Below are 22,283 nucleotides of genomic sequence, written 5' to 3' on the forward strand. Positions count from 1 at the left end.
ACAAAAATTCAAATGTAACAAATTAATGAATTAAATTATATTTCATCCTCACTGTCCCTTCTCCTCATTCACCTCAAATTAGGCTGAAAGACTATCAGTAGGAAAGCAGCTACCAATTAAAAAAAAAAAAAACATCATTTCCCTAGGGAAGACAACAAAATCACTAACACGAACGACAGGATGAATTTCTTTGGTCACTTGCAAACCTCCTAGAGCATGAGAACTAGAGGGGCTCCCCCACCAGTACCCCTTACCTCATATGCATGGAGAACCCAGATTTTTCACGCTCAACGTCTTTGGCACCAATGATTTAAATTCAGCCACCATTCTGGTAAATATTTTTATTGTTAGTTTTATCAGAAAAACTTGTATTATAGGCAATTTCTGATACATAATTTTATTAGAGCCAGAGATGATCACTTCTTCTAGAAAAACAAACCTCTGAGATTAGAATGGAAGACGATGAAAAAACAGATTTCACTTCATAATTTACTTTTAGTAAGCCACCCAGTGCCTGCCAATTCCTTTGCGTGAGTATTACTTTAACATTGTGTAACAGGTCATTAATGGAGAACACACAAGCCCCAAGCCTTCATATCCTGAATCTTCAAGTCAATCATCAACTTTTCTTAGATTTTTGAAAACACGAAAATAAAAGCCATTTCTGATAAGGGCACTCACGCCACGTACGTTGTAAGGAGGTACAGCAGTCAAGGCTAAGCCTCATATTTTCCAGGTTTTAGCTGAAATTACTTTCACTGGTTTCTTAGATTCTTATCAGTCTTGTGTGGGGGCTATTTTGCCTTACTGGGCCTAAAGAGAGCACAGTATTAAAATACATTAATGATCTCTACTGACAATATGGCATGAGTGGGTTTCTAACTCTCTGGGGACATGAGTGGAGATACGACATGTCCCAGGGCACAGGTGAGTGCCCCTAGTTATCCCTGAGCAGTTTCACACGATCACTTTGTCTCCGTGGCCAAAGTCTGGGGTTGGATCTTCCTAGCAGCTTCCAGAACTGAAACTGGGTTCACTTTGTCTCCAAATTCTTTTTCTCGATGCTCGAGAAGAATGCCCTAAAAGGAAAACAAGAAGGAACATCAGTCCTCACTCTGAGTCACTCAATTCATGGGACAGACACTGAGTGGCAGCTTGGGCAGCAGCAGCCACAAATCCGGGTCAGGCCTGGCTCTGTTCCTGAAGGGTTCAGTTCTGGTGGCAAAACGGGACCAGGGAAGGTCACATCACAACGGATGGGCTGTTCCAGCAGCACTGTGGGAGCAGGAAGTCAGGAGGGGCATCTACATGGGGCAATATAATGGGGTGATCAGGGAAGGCTTCACAGATGATACAGCATGGAAGGCAGCCACGTGTCTACAGGTAGAGCTGAAGTAAAAGAACACGCCAGGCGGAGAGAGAGCTGACACAGGATGAGCTTCCAGAGAAAAGCCTCAAGGTGTGCAAGTGAAGCTCAGAGATCAGACTCTGACCATCTGAAAAGGGAGACACACCCTCTCTTGACTTCAGTTTTCCTAAGAAAGCAGAGGCCGCTCCTGATACTGTGAAGCAAAATGCTTTAGGAGAGAGGATACACCAAAGTACACGAAAGTGGTAAAAAACATAAAATAGTGTGCTTGAGATCAGTATCGAGGAATACCTGTAAAAAAGTTCCTCGACCCAGGACATCAGGGAGCTCATCTTAACAAAACAAATAAACAAACATCCATAAATACATTTGCTGCACCATTACTTATAAAGACTTTTTTGAAAAACCCAAAAAGTCCCACCACACTGAGGTGACTACAGGGAAGCAGATCAGGAAACTATATTTACATGTCTAATAAAGTAGTACGCGGACATTAAAAATACTGAGAAAGAATATATAATGACATAGGAGATGTTCATGATACACTGTTAAATGAAAAAAGAATAGTGAGATTTTCTAAAAAACAAACAAAAACCCACACAAAAAATAAGAGGCTTCTCAGCTCTGTTCTGTTCTGGCGGGTTGTGCATGGCGGCTTACAGAATGGCTCTCCTCACCCTCTACTGTTGTATTTTCAGATTTTCTATGTTGAAAACACATTGCTTCTTTAAAGTAAGCATGCTTTAACGATTACCATTACAAAGGAAAACTACGAAAACTCTGCTCTCCAGAATCCCGGAGGAAAGTCTAGCAGCTCAGCCAGGCCAGTCCACCTGCCACCAGAAAGGAAGAAGGCTGCGCTCCAGGGAGCACCAACAAAGTCCAACAACACACCTAGCAGCACCAGGAATGTGCCAGCCGGGCTTGGGGGGCCTGTGAGCACCAGATGAGTCACTGGCAGGCAAGGGAAGGCTGCCAGTGAGCTCTGCCCTGCCCCGGAGGCTGAGGGAAGGCAGAGCAAGGGAAGAGGAAGGAATCCCAAATCCCAGTGTGCCAGAGCCTGAAGAGGCTGGGCGACTGATCCTCTCGGGAAGGGGCCTGCCCAAGCACAAGGGCATCTGGAAGGGGTCTTTGGGAACCACTGCTGAGGAGAGGCCTTGGGCAGGGGAAGGGTGGGGGTCTCTGGAGCAGGACGTGTCTGAGTTCCTGAGTTCCATTTCCACTGTACCACTTAGCAGCTGTGTATCTCTTGGCGGATGAGCTTCCAGAGAAAAGCCTCAAGGTGTGCAAGTGAAGCTCAGAGGTCAGACTCTGACCATCTGAAAAGGGAGACACACCCTCTCTTGACTTGGCGGAGTTATTTCATATCATTCATAATTCCCTTCCTTACATGTAGATGGGAATAAAAATCCCTAACATCCCAGACTGGTTGTGAGGAAGGTATGATATGGTGTACATGAGGACTCAGAACAAGGCGGGCACTCGCTGGCAGCCATGATCACTAAGACATTTCGGTATATTTACCAGAAAGGAAGCAAATAGGTTTGTATAATATCAGACACCAATCCATGCAAGATTCTAATACGGACAAGCAACAGCAGCTACCAAGGTTTAAAAGGAAGAGATTAGAAAAACTTAAAATTGAAAGATTTCAATTCCTAGTAGCTTTTATTCCTCCCAAACTGAGAGAAGTGTGCAATTAACATTAGCAGTGAGACCCACCAATGCAAATAATACTGTCTTTTTACAAAGGCGGCCTAGTGTGAACGTGACGCCCAAGGCTGGGAGAGACAGGACTCAAGGTCAGGCCATCAGTCTCGAGGTCCTCCTGTCGGGCCCTTGACACTGCATCCACTTCGCCCCACGCCTGCTCTGGCATCTGAAGGCACTGCCTTCCAGCATAGGGGGGCGCCCCCAGCTTGAGGCTGCCTGCAGTCAACACGGAGCAGCCACCCACCTGCCTCCAGGGCCCACAGGGTCCCTGTGCTGACCCTGGAGCCTCAGAGCCAGGGCCCAGAGCAGCCTGTCTGTGGAGAAGTCTGCTACCTCTCCAGAGCGGCACCCCACAGGGAAAAGTGCTGTCTCCCCCAACATCTCCTTGCTACTCCCCCTAATTCGGCCTGTTTTTCTTCCTTCTCTTCTCTTCCTTTTCTCTACTGTCCATCCCTGATGACCTGGGAAAACTGCAGGGGAACAAGTTCTTAAAAGAATGAAAACAACGCTTTGGTTCAAGCACCGAAGACAGAACTTGACATCAGGAAACCCGGATGCAGGCACATGCTCACCCACACCTCTCAGTCCCCAGTTACTGGCCCACGGAACCCCCAGACCATCTCAGGACATTACTGTGATGAGTGAGGAGATCCGAGTGTGAGGTGGCCTGTGAGCAGATGTGTGGTAAAGGGTAATTCCCCTCCCTTTTCCTTCCTCACATTCCCGGGCTTTCTAGAAGGAAGGCTGCAAGACTCCAAGTAGGGAAGGTCACTCCCCACATTGGGGTCTTGTGCCTACAGACTCCCACAGATCCACAAGTGAACATGAGGAATTTACCTGCTTTCCTGATCCCACCACAAAAACTCCCCCAAGGATGAAGCCTTCGCCTTCCAGGTTTCCAGAAAAGCCTCCGTTCCGGGCTCGGAAGAAGTTGTACCAGACACCCAGACGGATAAATCCCATAAACATCATCTTCCGTCTTTGGGGACCGTAGAACTTTTTCTGTAGGAGCAAGAAAGACAGAGCCCCTTGGAGCAGCCTGTATGCCTGCCTTCCCCAAGGAGGAAAGGTTCCCAACAGGGCATTCGTTCTCAAAGACCCAAAGCCTGCTGCTTCATGTCCTCCCCCCAACCTAACCCACACACGGCTCCCATTCAGGAGCACTCTCAACTGCCCAGGGAAAGAGAACCCTGCCAGGCCAACTTCCAACCCCAGGACAGGTCCACGCTTGGGAAACAGATATGCAGGTTTCCACTCTGCCTCTAAGAGACACACGGGGCTCTTGTGCCCGACAGGGTGCTAAACAGCCCAACATCCTGCACAGGTGAGAGCAGAGGGAAAAGGAATATGGCTGCAAGGAAGTAAGGGACAGGGGCTTGTGCTGGTCCCCACCTGCATGGTGCAAGAACCCAGCAGGGCTTCAGCAATTTCCCAGGCTCCCGTGCCCAGGTCACAGTTCAGGAAGGGCTCAAGTAATAACTGAGAGGACACCTGTCAAGTGTCCCATCACGCTCTACGCTCTGCCCAGAGGGCTGCACAAGCTCCTCCACGTCCAGGGCAGCCGAAAGAGAGGCCAGCCTCCAGCTCCAGGCCAGACATACCCTGGGCCAACGAGCTCTCCACACCTGAGCACAGTCCCCACCAGTCTGTGTCAACAGGCTCACAGGAGATGCACCTTTTCATCCAGGAAGATTTCTCCTTTGAAATAAGGCTGGAAGTCCTGCACTTCGGTCCTGATTTGTTCCTTCACCACTGCATACAGGGGGACTCCCAGCTCGTCCAGCTTGGGCTTCAGGGAAGACAGGTCCGCAGCCTCCTGCAGAAGACAGGGAACGTCAGGGGCTCACACTGTTGTGGTTCTGCAGCTGGCCAAAGCCTGCTCCCCTGCAGACCCAGAGTGGTCTGGCACTGAATGCAGAACAAAAGTGACAAGACACCCAGAACAATGAAGGCCTGTGGAACCCAGCAGAGCCTGTCCCAGCTGGGACCAGGGCCGCAGTTGTAGGGTGTCAGGCCCCCTCCTCAGCCCAGGCTTCTTGTTCTCTGCAGGGTGGGAAGAGGAGGCAAGGCTCCTATTATGGGTGTCCTAACCATGGCCTGGGGAGCATCCAGTACCTGAGAGATTGCCCCCAAACACGGCCCTGCACATGTAGCCATGATGCCCCTCCCCTGCACCTGACCAAACCAGCAAAACCTAGGAGACAAACCCCACTTCGGCCGTGTGAATAGCTGCCTTCTCTCAGTTGGCTCCCCAACCCCCAACAATCTTCTTTTTCTCCCGCTCAAATCCCACCCTCCAGAAAGGGGTCCCTGTTCTGAAAGTTCTCCCTGGCTCATCCAGCCTGGAAGAAAGCCCCAATTCTCTGTGCATATTCTATCTTTCTGCTTGGGGACTTTTTTGGAACCAAGTCTGTGTGTGATCACCAAGCTGAGCACAGTCACTTAAGTTCCCAAGTGTGTTTCATAGTTAGACGCTGTGTCTTCCATTTCTTGTACCCCTCCATGCCTCGCACATGGCTGGATACACGGAAGGTACCAGATACCAGGTGGAAAGATCTGAAGGTGAAGGTGGGTAGTAGGGAGATTGCGGCTGGACTGATAAATACAGACATCCTCGACTCTCCTGAATTACATGCTGGATGAAGAAAGGAAACTACATGTGTCTTGGTAAAGCTTCACTGTTCAGAACAAATTCTTCACGACTGGTGTCAGAATTAAAGAAATAGCAGCCCATCTGCCTCCAATACAAGTTGCTGTATGATAGCAACTACATTTAATTTTTTGTTTATTTTCTAGAACACATGAAAATGACAGCTAATGAAGCAGAATCCTCTATGATGCACTCATCAAGAGCTTCAGTGAGTGGCAGACTTTGCCCTACAACAGAGAGGACTACAGGTCTGCTGTGGCCAAAGACCACCTGTGTGTGAGATGAAAGGATTTACTCCCTTTTCCTGGGCTCTGTACCCTGGTGTGTCACTGCACAAAGCCATGAAGTGGAAATTCAGTCCTACACCTCTGGTCTGGGCCACTAAAATAACACAGACTGCCAACCAACACGTTTTTCACAAAATGCTCTGCCAGGCAGAGACTAGAGCACAGGCCAGCAGGTTGTAATTAGGGAGGGCAGTTGCTCTTGGGATCTTGTAGGTTTAACTGGCCTTGGGAAATCAAGTCACAACAGGTTTCCATGTTAGTATTTGAAGGCATCACAGACTTTGAACCAAAAGCCCTGAGTTTTAAGGCCTCACTTTCCTATGGTAGGTAGAATAATACCCATGGTAGGTAATAATAATATCATGGTAGGTAGAATAATAATCCACATCCTAATCCCAGGAAGCTGTGAATATGTTTTGTTACAGGGCCGGGGGAACTAAGGCAGTAGATGGTTGTTAACCAACTGATCTTAAAGGAGACCATCCTGTATTATCTGGGTGGCTCCAACCACAGGGGTCCTTCCAGCGACATGGTGATACAATAGGAGAAAGACTGGACCAGCCATCACTGGTTGTAAAAATGGAGGAAGGGGCCATGAGCCAAGGAGTGCAATGGCCGCTAGCAGCAAAGAGGAAAGGAAATCACCTACCTCCTGGAGCCTCCAGAAGGAAGGCAGCCCTGCTGACACCTTGATTTTAGCCCAATGAGACCACTTTCAGAATTCGCACCGCTAGAAGTGTAAGCTAATACATTTGTGTTGTTTAAAGCCACGAAGTCTGTGATGATTTGTTACAGCAGCAACAGGAAATTAACACACCTCCCCATAGCAGTGTGACTTTGTCACAACCTCTGTCCCTCCACTTCTTCCTCTGTAAAACAAGCTGTATTTTCCAGGGATACATGGGGGAGACAACAGGCACTGATGTGCCCTGAATGTGAGTACATTCTCTGTCAGCCCAGCCACACAGGCAGGAGAGAGAGCTCAAGGCTGAAAGGCAGGCCCAGGCTGAGGGAGGACAAACGGAGGAAGGAGGAAGACCACATGGACAGGGCCAATGCCACCACGTGAGAAGCAATGCTGTCTCATTCCCAGTTCTCCCTCAGGCAAGGCAGATCTCAGAATCTAGGTCTTCTGCCACTGACTGTGCGACCAGGACAGGTCACCAAACCCCTCTGGCCTTCACCTATCTGTAAAGTGACAAGGCTGGACCCTGCTTTCCCTTGATAAGCTTCCTCACTTACCAAACAGGTGATCATGGCCTCCCTTTGAGGGGCCAACCTGGGGACCACCCGGTCGGTGAGCCCCAAGTTTCCCCAAACACATCCACACCACTGGCATCACTGAGCTGCCAAGAGCACACAGTGAGGCAGCCGAGGAACCACGTGCAAATCTGTGGCTCTCAGCTGTCCCCCAGGGACTCCAGGTGGGCTCCCCAACAGGGAGCCAGGTAAGTCCACTCTACAAGTGCAACCTTGTGCTCCCCACCCCTGCCCCGTGTGTGCGGCACCACAGGTGAGGGCTGCCCATGGCTGTACCAGTAACCATCCAGACACTACATTTCAATAAGCAGGTGCCTGTGCTTTGCATCAAGAACACGAAACTGGACCTGGTCCCCATCCCTGATTAAATGGGAAGATGGCCCTGGAAACAGTCCGTAAGAACGCAAGGGCCAGAGAGCGCCAAATGAGAGTCAAGTATGTTTGTTAACCCCAGAATATGGTGAGTTGTTAAAGGAATACACAAAGAGAATAAATCAAAAGAAATACCTAGAGCAAATAACAGCACTGATCAAAGGTCAGAGTGGGCCTACAGACCCTTGGTCTTGGCTGGAAATGTGTTGGCCCTGCTTGGCTAGACTCCTTTTCTCTGAACAGATCCTTGATGTACTAACCTCTCGGCAGAGGAAACAGCCTGGCCTGCGCACAGCCATAATCACAGCTCCATTCTTTTCCCAGAGCTCCTTTGCTTTGAAAGTCCTTGGTTCTGGGGAGAAAAGGCAAGTCAGTATTCTCTCCTCCCAGCCCAGCCTGGCCCCAACCATGAAGGAGCTCATAAACGGCACAAGTCTAGCAAAGGACTTGGAAACAGCAAACAGGAAACACAGACAGGAACTAATCACTGTTCAGAGGAAGGACCCCACTATATACCTGAAAGGGCCCTCCCCCATCAAAATCTACTGGCAAACGTGAACATCCCAAACTGGACCATTTCTGGAAAAATGGCAAATTCCTTTGCTGGTACTAGTGGACACTCTAATGATCCTTTAGGGCAGATACATGGCCAAAACCTGAAAGAGATCTTGCACTTTGATTAAAAAAAAAACAAAACAAAAACCCTAATTTTAAAAAGAAAAAAGTATTCAATGGGAATAGGTCAACAGAAATTTTTACCAAAAAAAATTTTTAAGATTTTATTTATTTTTTTTTAAAGATTTTATTTATTTATTTGAGAGAGAGAGAATGAGAGATAGAGAGCACGAGAGGGGAGAGGGTCAGAGGGAGAAGCAGACTCCCCGCTGAGCAGGGAGCCCGATGTGGGACTCGATCCCGGGACTCCAGGATCATGACCTGAGCCGAAGGCAGTCGCTTAACCAACTGAGCCACCCAGGCGCCCAAGATTTTATTTTTAAGTAATCTCTACACCCAACATGGGGCTTGAACTCACAATCCCAAGATCAAGAGTCACATGTTCCACCAACTAAGCCAGCCAGGTGTCCCACACTGATTTTTTTTTTTTAAAGTAGGCTCCACGACCAGCATGGAGCCCAAAACAGGGCTTGAACTCACAACCCTGAAATCAAGACCTAAGCTGAGATCAAGAGTCAAATGTTTAACTGAACTGAGCCACCCTAGGTGCCCCCTTATGAAAAAAAAATTTTAACCTAAATATGTTAACTGCAGTATTATTTACAGGAGAGGGTAGAAGATGCCCAGCAAGGAAATGCTTCAGGGCATTGAGGTTCTGCAGTTCAAGCCAGGCCGTGGTCAGATAGGGCCTGCATCCAGTGGGGCGGCCTTGAGCACACGCCGGCCCCTCCCCAGACCTCGGTTTCCTCATCCAGCAGCTCCCCTGCGGACATCAAAAGACGGGTAGAAAAGTGCCCACCGCAGTGTCTGCGAACACAGAGTTAGTGAGGGCTCAGCAAGTAGCAACTCTTACTGTCGTGGCATTTCTCAGAAGAATCCGTGTCCCTGTGGGATGTTATGTGGAAAAACAGGAGCGGGCTGGGGTCTGTAATCGAATGAGATTGGGAAACCTTGGGTTGAACACAGCCAAACATCTCTCCACAGGACTTCGTAGTCCTCCACGAAGGTGACCTATGCTGTAAGTCTGCAGTCACAGTGCCTGCCTGTAGACAGGCTTCCTCACTTACGGAAGAGGTGATCATGGCCTCCCTTTGAGGAGCCAACCTGGAGACCACCTGGTCAGTGAGCCCCAAGTTTCACCAAACTCATGCCAACTGCATCCACACCACTGGCATCACTGAGCTACCCATGCCAAGAGCACACAGTGAGGCAGCCAAGGAACCACGTGCAAATCTGTGGCTCTCAGCTGTCCCCCAGGGACTCCAGGTGGGCTCCCCAATAGGGAGCCAGGTAGGTCCACTCTACAAGTGCAACCTTGTGCTCCCCACTCCCCGCCCTGTGTGTGCGGCACCACAGGTGAGGGCTGCCCATGGCTGTACCAGTAACCATCCAGACACTGCATTTCAATAAGCAGGTGCCTGTGCTGCGCATCAGGAACACGGAATTGGATACACAGTGTTTCTCAAACACATTTGACCCAGGAGCTCCTTTTTTTGTGAAGACCCAGGAGACAACAGCAGAAAGTGAAAAATGCTTTTGATAAGAAAAAGCTAAAATGTAAAACATGGTATCCAGTAAGATCCCAACTGCATACCATGTACACATGAAAAGGAATGTGCAAAAATAAAAATGAGTGCTGTGTCAGGGTAATGGGCTTATCAGTAATTTAAAAAATGTTATTACATTTTTCCTAATGTTGTTATAGTGCCTTTTCAATTAAAAAAGAGAGCGAGAGAGAGCCTTTTTATAAGGAAAAAAATGAGTAAGTCTGCATCCCAGCACCTTGGAAAAGTACTGAGGCCTGTGGGGTCACTGCTTACCCTTTCCCAGGGTTTTCAGGTCTATGTCCTCCAAATATTCCAGCGTCGCTTTCTGGGACTTGGACAGAAACACGTCTGTGTTGGCCAGGAGCAGGGCCAAGGCAGCCGCCCCCAGGGCCCCCGCGCCAATGGACCACATCCCCATGCTGAAGAAACTCAGATCCTGGAGGAAAGACATTTCTGGAGATTGAGAGGAAGGAAGATGTTATTGCTCCCACTTTGAGAGATCTGGAATCTGGTCTCCATGCAAGCCTCTGGCTGGGCAGCCAACCAGGAGGCCAGAGGCAGGGGAAGGGAACAGCGGCATCAGAGACGGGAGCGGATGACAGGACCGGGAGCAGATAAGGGCCGCTGAGCACCTGCTGCCACAAGAGCCTGGGGAAATAACAGACACGTGGAGGTTCCTGCCCCAGGGAGCTCACTCGTGGGCAGGCCGATAACAGAGAAATGACAGCACGCTGAGATGCCTCTCTTGACGTTGGGCCGTGGCCTCCCAGCTCTGTGGTGAGTCCACGCTGGGCCCCCTGGAGGCAGCCTCCTTCCCCTTTCTCCTCCCTTTCGCTGGCTGCTTTTCCTTCATAGTCTGGAAGTCTCTGCTATCACCTCCCTGGGGGAGGGGCAGCCTGTTCTTTGATCAAGAAATACTCAGAACACCAATCACACTGTTTTGTTATCTTATCCTTCTTCCTTTTCAGTTTGTGAACCCCTCAGAAACAGAGACCCTACCATTTATCCAGCCCCCAGGCAGTGCCCGGCAGGGCCTCACTCCTGGTAGGCAGGCAATCTCAGGACCTTCTCTCAACTGAGAATAGCTCTATGTTGCATTCATTATACAAATAAAACAGGCTGAGTGGAAAAAAAACAAAAATCAAAAAAGAAGCAATACATAAAACCAGAGTCGATGAGAAAAGTAAATGTCCCCTGAAAATCTAGCAGCTATTGAATGACACAGTTGAACAGAGATGGCCACTAGTAAACACCAGTGTCTAATCTGACATTCTGCCCCGTGTGCCTAGCACTACACAGATGTCTGCTGAGTGAAGGGGAGTGGGCCCAGAGAGGAGGCATTATGCAAACAAAGAGCACGGTGCTGGGTGTCTGTCTGCCTCAGAGGGGCTGGCGAAAGACGTCTGCATGGGCCAAGGGGCTCTGCAGTTGCAGTGGAGTCCCAGGCAGGTCCTGCAGAATCCAGCCTTGTTCCAGCTCACTCCTGAGGGCCTCCCTAAGGCTTCCTCTAGTTGGGTCCCTCGGACCGCAGCAGGTACCCCATCCAGCCTGCCTGCTCCTGACAACTACTTAAAATACTTCTGTTCCAGCCATGGCCCTCCAGCCATCCTAGGGTCTTATACTGGGGACTTCCTCCCTACGTACCAGCATGACTCTGGTTAGAGGTCCCCGGGAACAGACCCGGTGTGTATGTGTGTGCCCCCAACCAAAGACTTCTGACTCCCCTCCAGCACTTGGCTGGAGAGAGGATTTCTCTACAGGATTAAGCAAAGGCCCAGAAATCCACATACCACTGCCACAGGATGGGCTTCGAGGGACCCACTGCCATAAGGTGGGATTGGCAGTAATCTGGTGGTGAGGACTTTGGGAAGAGAGGGTAGGCCAGCCTTGTGTTAGGCCAGCAGGAAAAGTTCGGATTTGAGTTAAGAAATAAAAGGGGTCTTCCAGGCCAGTGGAGTGGGGAGGAGGAATGCCGAGAGGAAAAGAACATTGCAGAAAGAGGAATCTGGCATCAGCATACCAGGGAAGGGGGAAAGCAAGGGGGGGGGGGGGGGGGGGGGCGAGGGCACCTCTGATGGGAGGGACTGGAGCTGGAGAGAGGAGTTTCTTACAACTGCACTTCTCACTGCGGCCTCCTGACCTGGCAGCACAGGCATCACATTGAAGTGAAGAGCTCATGCCTTATCTCAGGACTAAGGAATCATCAGCTGCATTTTAATCAGACCAGGCAGGCAGTTCACCTGCACACAGAAGTTGGAGAAGCACTGTCTCAGAGCAAAGAATCCAGGATTTTGCTCTTGGTGAGCCATAAGCCGCAGAATAAGGTCCAGTGATGAGGGCAGGCTGGCCTGGGAGAGCTGCGCCCTCCAGCTTCCCTTCTCAGCTCACTATGGGGGACAGCGGGGCTCTTGGTGAGCCCATCTCCACGTTTCTTCCTGGGATGTCCTACCCCATCGGTTCTGTTCTTCAGGACTCTGACACCTTGTCAAGAAGGCTTCCTGGATGCTCTGCCTACCCTCGCTACCACTCCCAAGAGACACTTCGTACCCAGTACACTTCCTGTGCGGTCCACACAAGATGTGGACATATCTACCTTTGACTCTGTCCCTCAGGTCGTCTCTGAACTGCCATGCCCAGCACAGTGCCTGCTTGGTACACAGTGATCGCTCCCAAATTGTGCACACAGGTGAATTCAATAGAACCGAATGATGAGGATGATGACTCATGGAGAACCCAAGTTCTTGGGCCAAGCAGGAAAGAACCTTCCAGCCCACGGCCTGGCTTCCAGTTCTTTTACGAGGAAAAGTTAACACATTACTCAATTATAACTCACAGAACAATTAGGGGTATTCACAGAACCACCACAGCTCTCACCTGTGTGCTATAAACAGGAGATTCCCCAGAGCCTGGAACAATTTCTGCACTTCTACACACATCCCAAACACCCCTGGATTTCTGACATGTGTGTATGATTCCGGAGCAGATGGTGTGGTCTCTGATCACAGATCTGATAACATTTCTGTGGCAGCACACAAAGACCAGCTTACGTCTACCCTACAAAAGGACTTGCTTCAACTCCCAAAACACTTGAATGCACTGCGGGAAGCCCAGAGAGCCTTACGCTCAGCTCCACATTCTCCTAACACACCACTGCGGCTTTAGAGACCAACAGGCTCCATCTTCCCACCAACAACCAGTTAGCCTGTTTGCTCATGACTGCAAGGGAACAGGACTCTACTAGACTCAACATTTATTTCTAGTCATTTATTCAGCACTGACCTGTTCAATAAATGGCAATTTGGGAGGATATACAACTAAATGAAACACAATCCTCAAGGACACACAGGCCTAGCACACAGATAACAGAAATTCAAGTGGAAAGGGGAGGCAGCTTGGGCCAGGTATGAACATGAAGCCATGGGGACGAGAGCCAGCTCCATCTGATATGGGAAGCCACAGAAACACCCAGAAGGAAGTGGCTTTGGGGCTGGCATGGGACTCGGGGGGCGGGGGGGGGCAGAATGGAAGGGCTAGGCCCTGCCTGGGCCGAATAAGCCTAGGAAAGACCAGGCTGGCTGGGGGGGTTGGGAGATGGGTGGATATCAGTGCTCAAGGCACTGGGAGAATGTAAACTTCTATGTCCCAAAGGCCCCCAACCCCCCTACCTCAAGTTCAAGAGCCAGAATACAAGATGTGGGTGTTGTTTACCACCCCACTCCCACCTCGAGCTGTGACCCAGAAAGTGTGAGCAAAGAATCACCCCTTTGAGGAGCGTGGACCTCACTCTCAGCCCCAGCAGCACTAAGATGTGAGAGCAGTATTAGCTCCAGAGGTGAGTCAGGGCTCTCCATGAACTTATGCCAGGGGACCTCTAGCAGCTGGCTCTTCTGCTGGGGTTAGCGGTGAAAATTCACCCCTGGAAACACCTAGAGAATGTGCAGGTCCAGCCCCTCAGCCAAGCCTCCTTGAGCTACGAAGCAATTCCCATCCTGGCCCATCTTGGAGCATGTACCACTGCAACTTGCTGCATAGTGAGACTGACTCGGGCTCCTGGATCACAGCTATTCCCAGGACAAAAAGCGGGGAGGGGAGGGAGACCCTCCTCTCTCAAGAGAACAAAGCATTTTCACATGGGCCTCTAAGGCTATTGGGAGAGATAGGGATTTATTTCGTGTCACTTGATGCGCAGGGCCTAGTTTCATTCACCCAACAGTCCTTGATGCAGATACTACCCTGTTTTACAGCGGACAGCACTGACTTTGGAGAAGTTCAGGACTTCTCCAGTGTCACAGGGCTCACAGGCAGCAGCACAGTAACCAGGACCCAGATCACTAGGATTCTAAGGCTGCAGTCTTCTACCGTCATATCTTGCCTCCCCACACATTCATCTGTGGGTTTCTGTGGGTCAAGGGGTATGATCCCCCTTTGTCTTAAAGAGCATTAAAAAAAAAAAAAAAAAAACTGACTTGTTTTTTCAGTCACCAAATACAGCCAAACCATTAAAGGAAATTTACCATATGGCAGATGTCCCTTCTCTGTCCTCCCCTTCCTAGCCTCATCTGTTAAGGAAAAGGTCAGTTTCTCTGAGAGGTAACAGCAAGGTCTCTAGAGAAGCCCGCCCCCACCTGATGCGGCTACAGCCCTCGTTTCCCACCGTGGGACTTACCTGGTCTCATCCTCTCCCACAAAAGGTGAAGCATGCTAAAAGCACAGCCGAACAACAGCTGCGGCCGCTCGGAGTGGCAGCTCTGGTGAGGGCAGAGCATGCCGGTAAGGGGGAGAAGACCCAGCTGGGCTCCCTAGGCGAAGCTGGCCTCACCCCTCTCCCGGCCTCATTTTCCTCTACTCCAAAATGATGGGACCGGACTAGGTGCATGCGAAGGCTCCTTGAAGCATCCCAGTGCCACCATGGGGGTCTATCAAAACCAGCTCACTTTGGAGTCTGCACATTCTTGGGTCCCCATCAGAACTCTCCCCGCCTCCAGTTCAATTTCCAGAGGGCTTCTTCCCTGCAGCCCAGAACGCCACAAGCCACTTCCCGCCCCAGTCCCCGATCCCCAACCTCCATAGTTCAAACCAGGGAGCGGGGTACTCACCATTCACAGCGGCCACATCCGCTCCTGCTGACAAAGAGGCCGACCCAGCAAGAGCAGGCGGGAATCAGGCTGCAGGGGAGGGCTGGAGGCGGGGCTCTGGAGTCCCGCCTATGGCCCCAAGCTCACTCTCTCACACCATGGGCAGGACCAGGCCACCCAGAAACCCTGGGGCTCCTTCAGCTGTTAATACTCAATCTCCAGAACATCAAAATGGAGAGCTGCCAAGGCCCCCAGCCCTTCAAATAGCTGAACAAAGTTTGAGTCATTTGCAGTCATGCAGATTGTAACATTTATCAAGTGCCAACAGACCTTCCCTGCTATCCGGTGCAGACGAATGAAGTGAAGGCCTTAACACCGCCCACGTGTCATACTAACTGAGATCAAAGAGAGATGTCCCTTTCTCCATGGCTCCTTCCGCGGCCTGCTCCTTGCCCCATCCATCACCCCACACCCAAGAAGTCAGCAGGCACCACTGAGAGTAAGGGTACTTGCTATCTGTTCTTTACCCCGCTTTGCCTTGACTTCTGGTTCCTCCACTTAAGTGGCTCCTCTCACCCCACCCCTTCCTGGGTGACCTCACCTACTTCCAGCACTTCACTCCCACCCCTTGGTATTGACTTCCAGGTTCCAATTGCTGTTCCTGACTCAGAGTTTGCACTTGGGGGTTCTGGAGGTCATCTCTGTGGCACCATGACCAACACTGACCTCCACTTAGAGTCAGTGTTTCTTCCGGAGTTCCCCAGCCGACTGCTCAAGCCAGAAGCTGAGAGTCACAGCCCACTCCTTCTCCCTCGCTGCCCGCCTCTAATCAGTCAGGAAGTTCCATCCATCCTGTGAAACATGTTTGCCCCCCACCCCCCGAGGCCCCTGTTACTCCATGCTGGTCCACTCTGCTAAGCACAGAACAGGCTTGGCCGGAGCCAGGTCCTCTCCAGCTTTCTCTCCACGCTGCAGCCAGAGTGGCAGTAGAAACCCCAACCTGCCCGCATCCTTGCCTGGTCCTGGGCTCTCTAAACTCCTCGGCACGGCCGATGGTGCCCGTCACAGCATTCCGACCACGCCACGCGCAAGGACCGTTAACATGTCTTGTTAGGCCTCCGAACCGTTGCTGTGCTGTTTCCTTTGCCCAGGATGCCCCTCCCCGCCATGCAAACAATGTGAAGGCCCGGCACAAATAACACTCTGTCTCCCAAGTGTCTTCCTGAAAGCCCCACTATCAACTGTTCCCTCACCTCTGATTATATAGCGCGTGCGTGCGGAAACGCACACGTACCTTTGCACACCGCACAAGCAAATGGACTCAGTGTACTTTAAGTTACTGGCGTGTCTATGTACACACTATGGTGGAGCAACCTGAGAGCAGCGGCTGCTACCCCCAGCACTTAACACAAATCCTGCTCATCAGTAGGCCGTCAATGTCCAACGAAATTATCTGAATATTATTCTTTAAACTCCATGTTGGAACTGATTTGGAGGTACCCAATTTCAGCTCAGTATCAGAAAGTAATTTTGGACAGGGCTGGCTTGACCTTGAATCAAACACTCAAGCCTGGGGTTTAGGTGATCTTGGGTTGGGTCCTAGCCCCACTGCTCAATGGCAAGGCAATCTGAGCACCAGCGGCCAGCGCTCTCCTGCGGGATGTGCACATGCTCACTCCCTGCTTCCCTAGGCCTAATTCCTGCCTGTTCAAGGAGCTGCCTCTGGGCAGGAACTGATAAAGTCTTCATAAAACAAAGTATCAGCACTGGGTGGGATAATTCATGTCTGAAACAAGTAGAGACAGCATCGTAGTCTATACACAGAGGGTACATCTGCCCAGCCCAGCCCCACCCAGGGAATCCTCCCTCGCCAGAATGAGCTGGCTTGAGACAGGCCAAAAGGAATAGAAGGGTGCTGAGGAAGGCAAAGGAAACTAAGAATGCACATGGGCCTCCTTGCCTCCAGCCCTCAGTGAATGAGGCTGGAAGGGACGTTTCATCTTCCTTCTTTGCTCTCCTGTCCCCTCTCCTTCTGTCACAGCTCTGGTCAGCCCCTCCTTCACTGATAAAAGAGGAAACTAAGGCCAGAGGAGGGGCTATCTAGTCCAAGGTCACATGGGCGTAGGGCTGGTCAGTGGCTGTGCTGGGACTCAGGTCTGGGTCTCCCAACCCCCAATCCATGGCTATCTATCCTGCACTGGACACTCCTGCGGTAGCTGGAACAGTGTGGGGTAGGGGTGGGGGATCAGGGTTCAGGAAGGCCGGGGGTGGGGGGTGGTTCCTGAAGTCTGTTCGCTGGCCTGAAAGCAAAATTGGTCCTGAACAGGGACTGGGAAATCTGTGACTAGAGACAGCACCAGTCTTTCCCAGGCCCAGTGCTTTGCAAGCAGCTTACCGTGCAAAGCCAAATGTTTTTGTAAGGGTCACATTGCCCATTCTCAGTTGGGAAGCCATTCTGCACCTTTCCTCCCCACATTAACAAGGTCCTGTCGATCCTGGATGATACAAGGACAGGCTTAAAAATGCCAGTTTAGCAGGCTGGTGACATGCGCACCCAGGGCCCCACGAGCAGTAGGGGATGCGTTCCCACCCACCCTCATCATCAAGGACCACAGACCTGGCCACTTGCAGTGAGCTCTTACCGACTTGCCTCAGTCTCCAACTTCCTGTTCTGCTCCTTCGGGCGACCGTCTGCCCAGCTCTGGCCCAGCTGTCCTCTCAGATGCCAGAGTCAGGAAGTTCTGAACAGATGCTGAAAGCAGAACAAGGGGACATAATCAGCTACTGGGAAACTCTGGAACAAAAACAAATCCTCTGCTCAGGGATTGAAGCTACAGCCCCCCAACACATGTGGGTATTCTGCCCCTCACTTGCACGGCCTCCTGACCAGGCTCAGAACGCCAGCTCTGTCAAGTTATATGGCTGTGGATGGGAGGGCAAGGGTAATACCACAAAAGACCTTGGGTTTCTACTCTTTGAGAGGTTTCCTTGTCCTTCAGTATCTCCTTCCTAAAAAGAAGGGAATTTGAGGGGTTGTCGGGAAGAATATACAAGAGCAACATACAACACAATAAAATATTGCAGAACACTTATTTCTTAGTACTGCAGAATTTAAGGCAGGATCTTTCTCTTCTTCGCGGGACTCAGATTCACTCGTTCTTTGAGGGCAGGTCATTTGATGAACATAAAACACTGAACAACTTCTCCAGCTGTGCCACCCAGCTGTGTTACTACAGGCCTGCCTCCTGGGCATAACTCTGGGTCCGGAGGGAACCCTGGCTGGTCTCAGGCCCCTCGGGCCTAGCTGTCCACTCTACAGTGCATCCTCTGTGCGGTTCCTGTCACCAATGCCTTCTGCACTAACAGCACCAGGAAAGGCAAAGGGCACTGTCCCAGTTGAAACCTCCCTGTGCCAAAGGCCACTGAGCGCAGAGGTGAGGGTAGTGCCTCCAGCCTCTGGACAGTTGTTGCCACACAAGCCTCAGGAGAGAGAGACTTGGGAGTCTCTCAGCTCAACATTTCATAAAGAGGCAAGAATTTCGCTGAGCTGCCTTATTTCTGAGATACTTACAGAGCCTGGGGTTTCAAGCCCCAGAATTCTAGTCCTAATCAAATTTTGAGAACCAATTAAGTGACACAAGCCGATAAGACAATCATCAGAAATGTCTTCTGTACCCCTAGGGAACAATGCATAAGATCTTAATGCCATGCATGCCCTTATGGGTGTGTGTGTGGCGGGGGGGGGGTGTATGGGAAAAGCCACACCAAGAATAACTAAAATCTACATCAGCTGGGCGCCTGGGTGGCTCAGATGGTTAAGCGTCTGCCTTCGGCTCAGGTCATGATCCCAGGGTCCTGGGATCGAGTCCCGCATCGGGCTCCCTGCTCCTTGGGAGCCTGCTTCTCCCTCTGCCTCTCTCTCTCTGTCTCTCACGAATAAATAAATAAAATCTTTAAAAAAAAAAAAATCTACATCAAATTCCTACAGGTTGTAGAACCTGGACAAGGCACGGTTTTTGCAACAGTAAAATGTGAATGATTCCCAAATTACCTTCGACAGAGTTGTAACAATCAAATGATTAAATGTACAGATGGTGCAGGGTACCTGGGTGGTGCAGACAGTTAAGCAACTGACCGTTGGTTTCAGCTCAGGCCCTGATCTCAGGGTCGTGGGATGGAGCCCTGTCTGGGGCTCCTGGCTGAGTCTGCTTGGGACTCTCTCTCCCTATGCCCCTCCCTCCCTTTCTAAAAAAAAAAAAAAAAAAATCTTTTTTAAAAATGTACAGATGGTGCTTTGTAAGCTACCTTAGAGTGACATAAATATGAGGTATAATGCTGACTCATTTCTAGACTAGTCAATGACTGCCCCTAAAATGTAGTTTGTACACAAGATGGAGGGCTTCTGATGACTGGCTATGTTCCAAGGAGTTGGGGTTCGCATTCTGAATCCCAGTTCTTGGACTCCTGGACTGGGCTAGAGCAGGAGCATCCAGCAGGCTCCTGGACAATGCACTTTAAAATGAATCCTAAGTGATTTTTTTTTTAATCATCTACCAAGTTCAAAGAAAAATATACTGAAATTAAAAACACACACACACACACACTAAATTGAAGTCTAAGTAATTGAGCTGCGGAAACAGCATGGTCTGGAAGGAACAAAAGGCCCAGAGTCAGCTCCAGTCCAGCTTCTGGACTCCCGGGGTGTGCTCCCTCCCCCGAGCTCTAGTCAGGCTGGGCCTCAACCACTTTTCTCTCCCTGCCCTTCACCTCCCTGCCCCTGCAACAACCTCGAGACTGTCAGATCGGTGCCTTGTTCGTCTTTTCATTCCCAGACTTCAGCACAGGCATTTTAAATGTACACTTGGACTCTTTCCAATTCTGTCAGGCGTGTGTAGCTTTTAGGGGAAGGAGGGAGCAGGTGCCTGAGATTCTGAGAAAACCGTGGTCCCATAAAACACACGACCGACCGTATGGAAGCCCAGAGCCTATGCAAACGCAGAGCCGGGGAGCCAGGTCCCCCAACTTCTGTCGGTTCACCTGCGGCTGTTCCGCCCGCTACCCCCAGGCAGCCCCCGGGCCCGCCTCGGGCTCGGCCCGGCGGAAAGGGCGCGCCAGGGCGGAGTCCTTTTCTCAGTTCTCTGTCCCAACAGTTCAGGCAGGTCGGTGTCAGCGGCCTCAAAGCCCGGGGACGGGGAAGGGGTAGGGGGGTGGTTCTCCGCCAGTCAGATCGGCGCCGGCCCCGGGTCTTCGGACCTCCAACGCGGGGTTCTCCCGCTGACCGCGGCGCGCCGAGCCGGGAGGGACGCCGTCCGCCGCGGCTGTGGTGGGGGCTGCCTGGGGCCTCGCAGGTGCGGCCGCGCCCCGCCGGCTCGGAGGGAGCTTCCAGCCGGCTCTGGAGCCGCCCGAGGGGTCCACCCGCGCAGCGCCGACCGGGCCTCCTGCCTCAGTTTCCTCACCTGCGCCGCGGCTGGGCTCACCCCAGCGGACGTCACCTGCGCGCTGGCAGCCAGCCCCGCTTTCCCCCGCCCCCCTGCCCCGGGGCCCGGCGCCTGGAGGCTAGTGGGCCAAGCCCTCCCCCGCCCCAGGGGTCCCAGGGGTGGCCCCCGCGCCTGCGCTCCTTAGCGCCGGCGCCGCCGTACCTCTCCCACGTGACCAGCCCCGCTCCTCTGGAAGGAGCTGGGACTCCACCCCCTCCCCCGGCAGGGCCCCGCCCCCTATGGGAGGAGCCCCGGCTCTGCGGCCGTCCCGTTTCTTTGGCACTGCGCCCGGTGCCGAGTTCGCCTTCGACCCTGTGCGATTCTCGAGCAGCTCCACCTGCGGTCCCTCGTTCTCACAGCGCTAGCTTAGCTCAGTCCTTCGCGAGTGGTGACCCTAGGCCCTTGACTCATTCATTAGGGGCACTGCCTGGAGCAAAAGGAGGCTCTGGACTGCCTTAGTTGGATCTGAAAGCACCTGCCCGGTAGCCATGGGCCGAAGACACCTTTCAGCTCAGCGATTTTTTGAGCAGTTTTTTTATGGACTTTTTTTTTCTTTTTGTCATAGGGATGAGGAATCTTTACGACCGACGCATTCCAATAAGTGTCCCTTCAAGCTTTAGGGACAAATTCAGAATTGATAGCCCCTGACCCCATCTCACATTCTCTTTCATCCCCAAATCCTAGCCATTGGGCAGAGGATAGTGCCTGATGGCCTGGAGCACTGGCTCCTGGGATGTTGCCGGGCTCCTCTTGGAGTCTGAGTAACATGGTCTAGTTTGGCCTACACTTACTCACCCATTCATTCACTCATTCTTTTACTCCTCATAGGTTAACTGTCCACACTGTTTTAAGAAAGTAGGCGGTTGGAAGAACACCTTTTCTGAGACAGGAAGAACTGACTCACAATACAACACTTAAAATATCACTAGGACAACGGGTGATCAGTCACAGTGTTGAATGTTGTAGCAAAGCAGGGCTGGCATACCCACCTGTCAGGAGTGACCATCTGCCTGCAATGCCTTCCCCCCACTTCACCTGGGAACTACCTACTGGTGTACAAAGACCAAAGACTTCCCTGATTTACCTCCCTGACCTCCCAGTCGGTCTCCAGTTTCTTTGTGAGCTTATGGACCTAAAGGATCTATTCAAGAGGTCTCTCCTTGACCCAGATGGTGAGTTCTTTTGTTCATCTATGGGACCCCAGAGTCTGGCCCAGGGCCAGCACCAGGACATACTTGGAAGTGTTATGAAAAAGAGGGTGTTTCTAGATTGAGGGTGAGAAAGATCAGTTTAGGGGAGCGTGCAGGCTTCGTAGAGTAGTAGGTAGATATTTGATTTGAATTCCCAGAAATATTTGGTATAATTTGGTACAAGTTGGGTATAGTCATAAGAAGGCAATTTACCCCCAGATGAACTTTCTCACTCTGCCTCATTCCTCCTCACCCCATGAGGGGAAGGGGAAGAAGGTTCATTTTCTCCATCCTGAAATAGGATGTTTGGTCAACGGTTAGGAAGGTTGCAAGGAAGAAGGGCCACTCAGAACAAAACAGGAAGACATTTCCTTTGGGTTTGGGTCTGCAGAGACTGGCCATTAATGACAGAACCATTCAGGGGTCAGGGATAGCAGAATCCTGAGGTGGGAAGCTTCCTGAGGTTTCAGCTGAAATATAATTACCAAATGCAAAAAAAACATGATTATATTTACACTTCTGTAGCATTCCAAAACTCTGAACTTCAAAAGCCAGGCTAGATCTGATAGCTAATTAACACACTCCTCACACTCCTGATTTGTCCAAGAAGGTACAGGCTGAACTCATTAAAAAGCAGTCATCAGACCAGAAGAATAAGTTATGGGCAA

At 51.1% G+C, this 22,283-nt stretch overlaps 1 protein-coding gene across 9 annotated transcripts; it reads right to left on the reverse strand.

Moving 5' to 3' along the window:
• Window positions 1-326: 326 nt before the first annotated feature.
• PRXL2A (peroxiredoxin like 2A) lies at window positions 327-20,578 on the reverse strand. Of its 9 annotated transcripts, none has more exons than XM_025850386.2 (7): window positions 20,405-20,578; window positions 17,599-17,700; window positions 10,147-10,309; window positions 7,912-8,003; window positions 4,758-4,898; window positions 3,920-4,084; window positions 327-1,079 (listed from the first exon to the last, which is right to left on the reverse strand). In XM_025850386.2, the coding sequence occupies exons 3-7, from the start codon at window positions 10,289-10,291 to the stop codon at window positions 966-968; spliced, it is 657 nt and encodes a 218-aa protein (XP_025706171.1). In that variant the 5' UTR covers window positions 10,292-10,309; window positions 17,599-17,700; window positions 20,405-20,578; the 3' UTR covers window positions 327-965. The 9 variants fall into 9 exon arrangements, with proteins under 9 accessions (XP_025706171.1, XP_025706166.1, XP_025706162.1 ...); XM_025850381.2 differs by having other exon boundaries at window positions 10,147-10,326; XM_025850377.2 differs by having other exon boundaries at window positions 10,147-10,326; window positions 17,591-17,700.
• Between the last annotated feature and the right edge of the window lie 1,705 nt (window positions 20,579-22,283).

Source organism: Callorhinus ursinus, unplaced genomic scaffold, assembly GCF_003265705.2.
Source record: "Callorhinus ursinus isolate GAN/ISIS: 27379988/994484 unplaced genomic scaffold, GSC_fseal_2.0 scaffold31, whole genome shotgun sequence".
NCBI lineage: Eukaryota > Metazoa > Chordata > Mammalia > Carnivora > Otariidae > Callorhinus > Callorhinus ursinus.